The following is a 9,368-nucleotide window of genomic DNA, read 5'->3' on the forward strand; positions in this document are numbered from 1 at the left end:
AATAAAATAAAATTAATTTGTTTTTTTTTGGACTTCAACCCTTTTTTATAAAAAAAATTATAAAAACAAAAGTTAATTTACGTAGAATCTTTATAGATTTAATGATGATGATTTGACAGTGTAAAAAAATTTTGCACTACTATCCCATAAAAATATATAATTTTATCATATGATACAAGTATTTTAAAATTTTCAAGATACATAATCGAGGTTGAGTGCTGTACATCACCCATTTTCTCAAACTTTATTAATATATTTTTATTATTCTATTTTATTAAAAGGGCAATTCCGTCTCCAAACATTGTGCCGCACGCCACATGCGATTATTAGGGTGAGATTGAATCAAATTAAATTATGAAAACAAAGGGCAATTCCGTCAAAATCAAATCAAACATTCTACTATATAAACCCCGTAACGTAACCCTTCTTTTCTATCACTACTGCTATTATTTTCACTCATTCTCTTCCTTGCTGCTAGGGTTTTACCGCAACTTTCTCCTTCAAGGTAAATCAATCCTATTTCGTTTCCAATCGATCTTCTTTTGTCATCCATGTCGTCGATTTATAATTCTTTCGCACAATTTAGTGTATATATATGATTACGTAGGATCATTATAAACTGTTTTGTTCTGCTTTCTGTTTTTTTTTTCTGATCGATTTGTTATTCGAGTATGATTATCATGCTGATATTTAATTTCCTGTTTGATAGTAATTCTTAATCCATGCAATGTGATAATCGTGTATGTTTTTGAATCGGTAGTTTTGATTTGTTGTAACGGTATTACGTTTTGCATGAGTTTTTTTCTTCGGTTGTGAACATGCATAAGAGACGCATGTATGCGAATCTATATAGTATATGAATCTGATAAATATATATTTTAATTGTGCACATATTTTTGTTTCTGGATTATGTTGTGCCGTTTCAATATACTGAAACACTCACCACTTTCATGGCTGTTGTATTGTTGACATGGATTGTTCATTATTTTGATTTGTCATAGGGCGTTTGTTTTGTTTTTTTAATAATTTTTATAGTTACATATTTTGGTGTAAAAATAATTACAAAGATACTTTTTATAAAAGCCTCAAATGTTTCTTCAAATTATTTTAGATATTTCTCATTTTTTCAAAACATTTTTTGTATATCAAAATTTTAAATAAATCACTTAATTTTGAAGCTATTTTGAATAGTTTTTCATAAAATCATTTTTGAGATACAACTTTTTGAAAAAATTGTTATTTTGACAATGTTTTTATCTTCAATAATAATGTATGTTTATCTTATAGAATGATAAATGTAGTCTTTTGTAGAATCTATTTTAAAAAATACAAAGAAAAAATCTATTTTTTTAAAGCTAAAACATACTGGCCCATAGTGGTGTTGTTTCTAGTATTTTTATTATTTATTTTCTTGTTATAATCTTAGATGTATGTTATTCATGTTATTTTGTTTTCTGTTTTGAAATATCAGATCTTGTGATTTCAAGCTTAAGGACTAATGGGAAAAGAGAAGGTTCACATTAACATTGTTGTCATTGGCCATGTCGACTCAGGCAAGTCGACTACCACTGGTCACTTGATCTACAAGCTTGGAGGTATTGACAAGCGTGTGATTGAGAGGTTTGAGAAAGAAGCTGCTGAGATGAACAAGCGTTCATTCAAGTATGCCTGGGTGCTTGACAAGCTCAAGGCCGAGCGTGAAAGAGGTATCACAATTGATATTGCTTTGTGGAAGTTTGAGACAACCAAGTACTACTGCACTGTCATTGATGCCCCCGGCCACAGGGATTTCATTAAGAACATGATTACTGGTACCTCCCAGGCTGACTGTGCTGTTCTCATCATTGATTCCACTACTGGTGGTTTTGAAGCTGGAATTTCCAAGGATGGACAGACCCGGGAGCATGCTCTACTTGCTTTCACTCTTGGTGTGAAGCAAATGATTTGTTGCTGTAACAAGGTAATTGAGATTTTCAGCCTCTTTTGAATTTGATAATATCATGACTGTATACAAATAGTCATTATTTTCTATATTGAACAGATGGATGCAACTACACCCAAATACTCAAAGGCTAGGTACGATGAAATCGTGAAGGAAGTTTCATCCTATTTGAAGAAGGTTGGCTATAATCCTGAAAAAGTCCCATTTGTTCCCATTTCTGGTTTTGAGGGAGATAACATGATTGAGCGCTCTACAAATCTTGACTGGTACAAGGGTCCTACCCTTCTTGAGGCCCTTGACAATATCAACGAGCCTAAGAGGCCATCAGACAAGCCCCTCCGATTACCCCTTCAGGATGTCTACAAGATTGGAGGAATTGGAACTGTGCCTGTGGGACGTGTTGAGACTGGTGTCATCAAACCTGGAATGGTCGTCACTTTTGCTCCAACTGGGCTACAAACTGAAGTCAAGTCTGTGGAGATGCACCATGAAGCTCTCACTGAGGCCCTTCCCGGTGACAATGTTGGGTTCAATGTTAAGAATGTCGCTGTTAAGGATCTCAAGCGAGGTTTTGTTGCCTCAAACTCCAAGGATGACCCAGCCAAGGAGGCTGCTAACTTTACATCTCAAGTGATCATCATGAATCACCCTGGTCAGATTGGAAATGGCTATGCCCCTGTTCTTGACTGCCATACCTCCCACATTGCTGTAAAGTTTGCTGAGCTTCTTACCAAGATTGACAGACGTTCTGGTAAAGAGATTGAAAAGGAGCCCAAATTCCTGAAGAATGGTGATGCAGGTATTATTAAGATGGTTCCCACCAAGCCCATGGTGGTTGAGACTTTCTCCGAATATCCTCCACTTGGTCGTTTTGCTGTGAGGGACATGCGACAAACTGTGGCTGTTGGAGTCATCAAGGCTGTGGAGAAGAAGGAACCCACTGGACCTAAGGCCACTAAGTCAGCCTTGAAGAAGAAGTGAACCGTGCAGGGTGGCCTAGCCAGGGGAGTCTCTTTTCATGATTGCAATAATAAGTGGTTCCTGGTTCTTAGTATTTTTATTTCCGGTCTAGTTAAATTGTTTTTCGGATTAAGCTTGAAGTCTGCGCCGTCATCTCGCAGCTGTTGTTCCCAGAACTGGGTTCTAGATCGACGGTGGCAGGGCTTTTTCTTTTAATGTTTATGCTTTTAACAATTTGTGTCTCACATGAAGTAACACTTGGATTTTTAAGCAGCTCTACTCTGCTTATTTTGGTATCGAAGATATGTTATATTTTTGTTTAGTCTATGGTTCTACTTTGAAGTTGTTGGGCCATTTATCCCCAAGTTAATTTTTCTCCAGCATAGATTCTAAATGCATGTGTGGTGTTTAAGTTTAGACGTGGTTGATTTATGTCATAATTGTAAGACTTTATGAGTGACAAGAGACGGAGTTGGCTTAACACTTGAGTGTAAAATAAGTAATTATTATTATTGGAAATTTACTCGAGGACTCGTATCAATTATTTTTATATAGCAATTTTAAGCATCAAATTCACGTTTTCCCCCTCAAGAATTATCTTGTTACACACTATATTGTAGCAATTGATTTAGAGCATTGTGTCTTCTATCCTAAGTGGTGGAGAGACACTCCATGAAAACCTAAATACGTTTTTCAAATTTGAAAAAATATTTTTGGATGCCTATCATTTACACTCCATTCGGTTGTGAAATACACCTTTATTTTACTAAAAAATAATTTGAAAATATGCTTTCAAAATAAGTTTGGGTTTGAAATACTTCAGCATAAAGTATTCATGTAATTTATTCTTTAGCACTATGAATGAGAATCTAGTCCTCCCACACTTCTTAATAAACGGTTACACATTACGATCCGAATTTTCACTTTTATATTTTGAATATGCATTTTTGGACGCACGTAATACTCACATAAGGTGTGACAAGGGAACCAGATCCCGTTTATGTTTAAAACTCTTATGAAGATGAATCTTCAAGAATCTCCATTAAATGATATTTTCAATGTACACATGAAGGGTGTGGCAAGTGAGTCACCCTTAATTAAGTTGGTGACAATTTCAAAGATGCATATCCGAAAATCTTAAGCAAAAAAATAAATAAAATGTCACCCTTTCATATTTTTCTTCATGATCAAAGACACTATTCTATCAAAACTCTTAAAAATCCTTATCCATTCTCAATCAACTTTTGTTTTTTAAAATAACAATTTTGTGTTTCATAACATCAAAAGGAGCAAAAAAAAACCGGTACTTTCAGGAAAGACCATGTTATTCCTTCTGCATTGTTTGCATTTATCTGATTTTTCTATGTAAAAATGAACGTTGAGTTCAGAGATGTATCTTTGGAATAGGTTGCAAATGTTCTAGAAATGCATTTTCAGATACTATCAAGGTTGAGTTTGAATACTAAATATGTTTCTATGTTATGCTTGACTGTAGATATCGTGCACCCTAATACTTTTCCTAAAGCTATTGTGTAGATGATGTTAAATCGAGTGATGTCGAAGATGATGTTAAAACGGGTGAAGTATGATGTTAAATCGAGTGATGTTGAAGATGATGTTAAAACGGGTGAAGTCGAAGATGATGTTAAACTAGTTGATGTCGAGGTGGATGCTAAACCAGTTATTGCTCAGGTAGGTAGATGTTTGTGAATAATTTATAACTAATTAGGAGTTTGTTGAGCGTGAACATATGTTTTAATGGATCCACACGCAAGTCGCCAAATTCGGGTTCAATATTGTAATTAGGAGGTATAATAATGGTTCTGATAGAAGACAAGCATTTGTAACAATGAGATGTGAAAGAAGTAGTGACACATACCAACAACCTATTCGGAAGTTGAAATGAAATGACACCAGATTGAGAAAGTCTGATTATCCTTTTAAGGTTCGTGGATACCGTAAGGCAAATAGTACATGGAAATTTAATGTGGTTTATGGTATACATAATCATTACTTATTGATCGCGACTTAGTATGTCTATAGGATTCGTGACTGCAAGTGCACAGTCGTATTGCATAGTTTTAAAGATTATCGAATCCAAATGACTAAAAATCTAATTTACCGTTATCTAATGTTCCTACGTAAATCTAAGACTGATGATTTCTCTTGGGTTTAATGGACAACGAGAAATAAATATTAACGAAAGCTGAACTTTAATAGAAATATTTAATAGCGGAATAGCGGTATGTAATTCATCAAACTTCGGGGATTCGATAAATAGTTGGCGCAATCTTAAATGTCAAAATACTCTTCAGTAGAAATTATTGATTTAAAAGACATTATCTCACACTCTCGTGTTATTGACTCTGACTATACTCTTAAACCAGAATGTTTCGCTCTCGCTGTCTCATTTGAATTAAAAGTAATTTTTGGAAATCAATAAATTCTAATTAATCATAAAGTGCTCTCGCAGTGTTTAGAATTAATGCATAGTTTCTGCTATCCAGTTAAAATCTCAAACTCTCGTTTTATTTACTGTAACCTTGTTTGCTTTATACTCTCGTACGAAAATAGTTTTAATTTTAGAATAAGAAACTATAACTAGAAAAATAGTTTATAAAGATCAATGTCAATTATTAACGAATCCCGTCATTATGACGGTCTTTACATACCGATATCAAATGGTTTAGCCAGACATGGGTTTGAACATAAACATGCTATTACGATGATTAAACATAAGACGAAACATAAGCAATTAAAAATAACAACTAAAATGGAACCTGGAAAATAGACCGAATTGGAATTAATGCTGATACTTGAATTCAGAAAATGCCGGCACGCTTGACAAATCAGGTACAGAATTACAATCAAAATCAGTTCCTAAAACTAGAATCGCAATAGTCCCCTGATGTGGAAGATCTGCCACTTTTACAAGTAAATATCTGCTTAAAATTCTAAGAACAAAATTCTGGCTAAAAAGAGAGGATCCTCCTACTGAAGACCGAAACTCTAATTTATACTCCAATTCTTGCCTTGAAAATCTCATAGTTAGCGTGCATTTATGGTGGTTGGTTGAACGAGAAAGACGGAGCGTGGAGAGAAATAAGGAGGACATGGCTTCGTGGCGGGTGCCACATCTTTTAGGTGGCAGCCGCCACACCTTTGCTTGGTGACAGGTGCCACTCATTTAGGTGGTGGGCGCCACACTTGCTTGGTGGTGGGGTCACACTTGGTGTTTTCTTCGTTTTCTTTCCTTTTCCTTTTCTTTTTGCTATTTTTTTGTTTTGCTCGCACAAACACTTCTTATTTGTTAAATACCTGAAATAAACACAAAATACGGCATAATGCTATGTAAAATAAGTAAAAAACAATGCAAGTAAAGTCAAATATACGATACATTTTCGCGTTATCAAACTCCCCCATACTTAAACCTTTGCTTCTTCTCAAGCAAATGCTGCACATATGAATAAAAGAACTTTGGAAAATTTTACAGCATATAGTATCAAGACTCGTGAAAAACACAGTTGCATTTTGGATACTCATTCTAGGATACAAACTCTACTTCGGTTAAAAATTGCACCAATAGGTACTAACTTCCACACTAAGGGTATCGTTGGAACACAAACTCGCAATCCTGCAGTCATAAGTCTCCCTCCTATACAAACCAATCTGAATCATGTCATCATGCCTAAACCTACCTTACTCATCATTCTTTTTATTCTTTTTCATTCTAATGCAATCACATTAAGCCCGTTATCCTTTCACACTCATAGCAAGATAATCTGTTAGTGACTACGATCTCATTATTATTTTATTATTTTTTATTTTTCTCGCACTTTGGCTCAAATAACAACTAAAGAGGGTTGCACCCTTGGGTTAAATAACCGGGTGAGGGTCACCTAACTTAGAAGGAACAATACTTTTCATTAATTTGGTCAATATTTTTCTCTTTTAAGCCTGAGATCATACACTTATTTGCATTGACTTCTCGCGTAGTGTGTGTTTAGGATGGTGTTGACTGCTATATAAACTATTTAAGGATTATTAAAGGATATAATTTAAGGCTATGGTATGACAAGTACTCAAATCGATCTTATACTTGGGAGATTTAAGGTGTTAAAACGATACCGATCTTGTAAAGTTTTTCCAAGTCTCTACAATCCAACCTAAGTTTTATCTATAACTTAGAATTTTCAAAAGATGCACTGTATTTCTAAGTCAAGATTTTCACAAAAGTTTGGTATGGCTTAAGAAAATGGGAGAATCAATAAATAACGGAAACCACACATAAAGACTTGACAATGCATGATATTTGACTCAACTAACACTAAACAATTTAACATAGGAAATGAAAATAGTTAAATCTACCTAGAAAGCGATAAATAAAAACGGTAAAGCTTCCTTCCCCATACTTAAATTGAGCATAGTCCCCAATGCAACGACATAAGGTAAGAAAGGAAGGTAGAACCTGGAATTCTGCTACTGGTGACCCCTGCCACGTGTTCGTCCATGTCCACCATTTCCGGGCTGGTGAGGTGGTGTACCCACATATGAGACATGGTCTTGGAGGTCCTCCACGCGTACTGTAAAATCTGCCATCTCATCGATCAAACCCGACATGTTATGTTCATTCCTGAAAGCATAATCATGTTGGTCGTGTTGTATCTATCGAAGGATCTACATCATCCCAGTTTTCTAAGCTTCCATGTTTTGAATCCGTTGGTCGCGCTGGGCGTCTAATTCGCCACGTCGCATCATTTTAGCATAAATGTCATCAAGAGTGGCAGGTGCCACATTTTTTCTTCTAGGCCTACGCCGGGACGATGTACTTGCAACATTTTCAGAAGAAACATGTGTGGTGTGTGGGTGGGTGTCAGTATCAGGAGTAATCTGCTCCACCTGATCATACCCTCAACAATGTCCCCACCAACAGCTACATTGTCAGGAATGTGCGCGGGGATTGGGTTGGGCACTGGATCATGAATATAGTAATAGTTATCCGGATTGCGCACATCTGTACGATTTGGGTTAGGGAGAATGAAATCTGGGAAAACATTATTGGCAACCATTAGGTGAAATTTACCGTCTTGCCTTCTTTTTACTAATTTCATGCTCCCAGTCATGTCAATGTCAATGGTACGGGACGAGAGTGGTGTTAGGGAGGAGAATTTTTCTTCGAGTCCTAGGGCTCGAGCGATGGAGGTTATTAATCCGCCAAAAACAATTGTTCCTCTTCTCGCGGTGACTATGGCTTGCATGTGAGAAATCATGAACGGGATGGTATTAACCTTTTGTGGCACAAATGTGGCGAACAAATAGAAAAATTCTTTCTCGTTCACCTTGTTAGAATTTGATCGGCCAAAAATAGTGCAAGCCAATAGTTGGCGGAAATAACATATGTCCGGATTATGAATTAATGTGGCTATATTTCCCTTAAAACTGTGTGTTACGGTACCCGTTATTGCCCTCCAGAATGGTTGAAAAGCATGCTGCCAACCATCAGTATCAGGGACCTCACATACTACGTCATTCCCGTGGGAAAATTATAGCAAGTTTGCTAGTTAGGCAAAACTAAATGCATACTCTACATTAAACAGGCGAAATTGAACAGTCCCACTAGAACAACCTGTGTTGGAGTTGGGGTTAAAAATAAGAGAACTAAGGAATTCTAATGTTAGCGGGACATAGACAAGGTCTTTAAAAGATAAGAAATAATTTAAACTTAGTGTATTAAGAATATGGTTAACACTGTCAAGAATTCCTAAAGCAATTAAACAAGGTTCATCAGCATACCTTGTTGACTCTATTTCTCTTTTGTGTAGAGCCCCGCAGATTTCTGCCTGCATTTCACCTGGTTCGCCTTCTCTAAAAACTATTTCGTAGCTTTGCCTTTGTGCCATGACAGTAGCTCACAAAATTTGAGTAGTATGAAGAAGAAGAAGAAATTTGTTCACGAACCGTGAAATGGAGAGATGCTTGTAGAGTTATGAGTACAAAGTTTATATATAGGTAATATGGTAGTTGAAATTTTTTGAATGGAATAAAGTAAAATAAATAGTGATAAATGTAGTGGTCAAAGAAAGAAGTAATGGTGGTTGAAAAAGTTTTGAAACTTTTATGACATGCAAGGAAAGAAGTTAATGGCACATGCTTCGTGTTACGTGAGGGAAGGTGGCAGGCGCCACTTTTCAAATAGGTGCCACATGATGTGGTGTGTGGCAGGCACCACATTGGGTGTAGGTGGCGGGCGCCACAAGACAAAGTGTGTGGCAGGCGCCACAATCTATGTAGGTTTGACCATTCTTGCATGTATATTCATTGGACCATTGAATTTTATTAGTTGTTGAATATAATTAGGTGAAAGAAAAAAACATAAAAGTGAAAATTAACTAGGATGAGGTAGAATTAATTTAAAACATGAAATCAAAAACTGAGATAAATAGAAATGGATTACATAATAGTTGCT

The 9,368-nt window shown here is 35.9% G+C and overlaps 1 protein-coding gene across 1 annotated transcript; it reads left to right on the forward strand.

Moving 5' to 3' along the window:
- Positions 1 to 359: 359 nt before the first annotated feature.
- On the forward strand, positions 360 to 3,224 carry LOC127091284 (elongation factor 1-alpha). Its single transcript, XM_051029878.1, has 3 exons — positions 360 to 505; positions 1,472 to 1,960; positions 2,042 to 3,224. Exons 2-3 carry the CDS (start codon positions 1,499 to 1,501, stop codon positions 2,921 to 2,923), a joined length of 1,344 nt encoding a protein of 447 aa, XP_050885835.1. The 5' UTR covers positions 360 to 505; positions 1,472 to 1,498; the 3' UTR covers positions 2,924 to 3,224.
- The last annotated feature ends 6,144 nt before the right edge of the window (positions 3,225 to 9,368 follow it).

Source organism: Lathyrus oleraceus, chromosome 6, assembly GCF_024323335.1.
Source record: "Lathyrus oleraceus cultivar Zhongwan6 chromosome 6, CAAS_Psat_ZW6_1.0, whole genome shotgun sequence".
NCBI lineage: Eukaryota > Viridiplantae > Streptophyta > Magnoliopsida > Fabales > Fabaceae > Lathyrus > Lathyrus oleraceus.

Bases quoted from the DNA above. Each gene is read 5' to 3' on its own strand.
- LOC127091284 (XM_051029878.1), top strand. From the start codon at position 1,499: ATGGGAAAAGAGAAGGTTCACATTAACATTGTTGTCATTGGCCATGTC. The intron at 1,961-2,041 runs GTAATTGAGATT...TATATTGAACAG, and splicing joins TGATTTGTTGCTGTAACAAG to ATGGATGCAACTACACCCAA.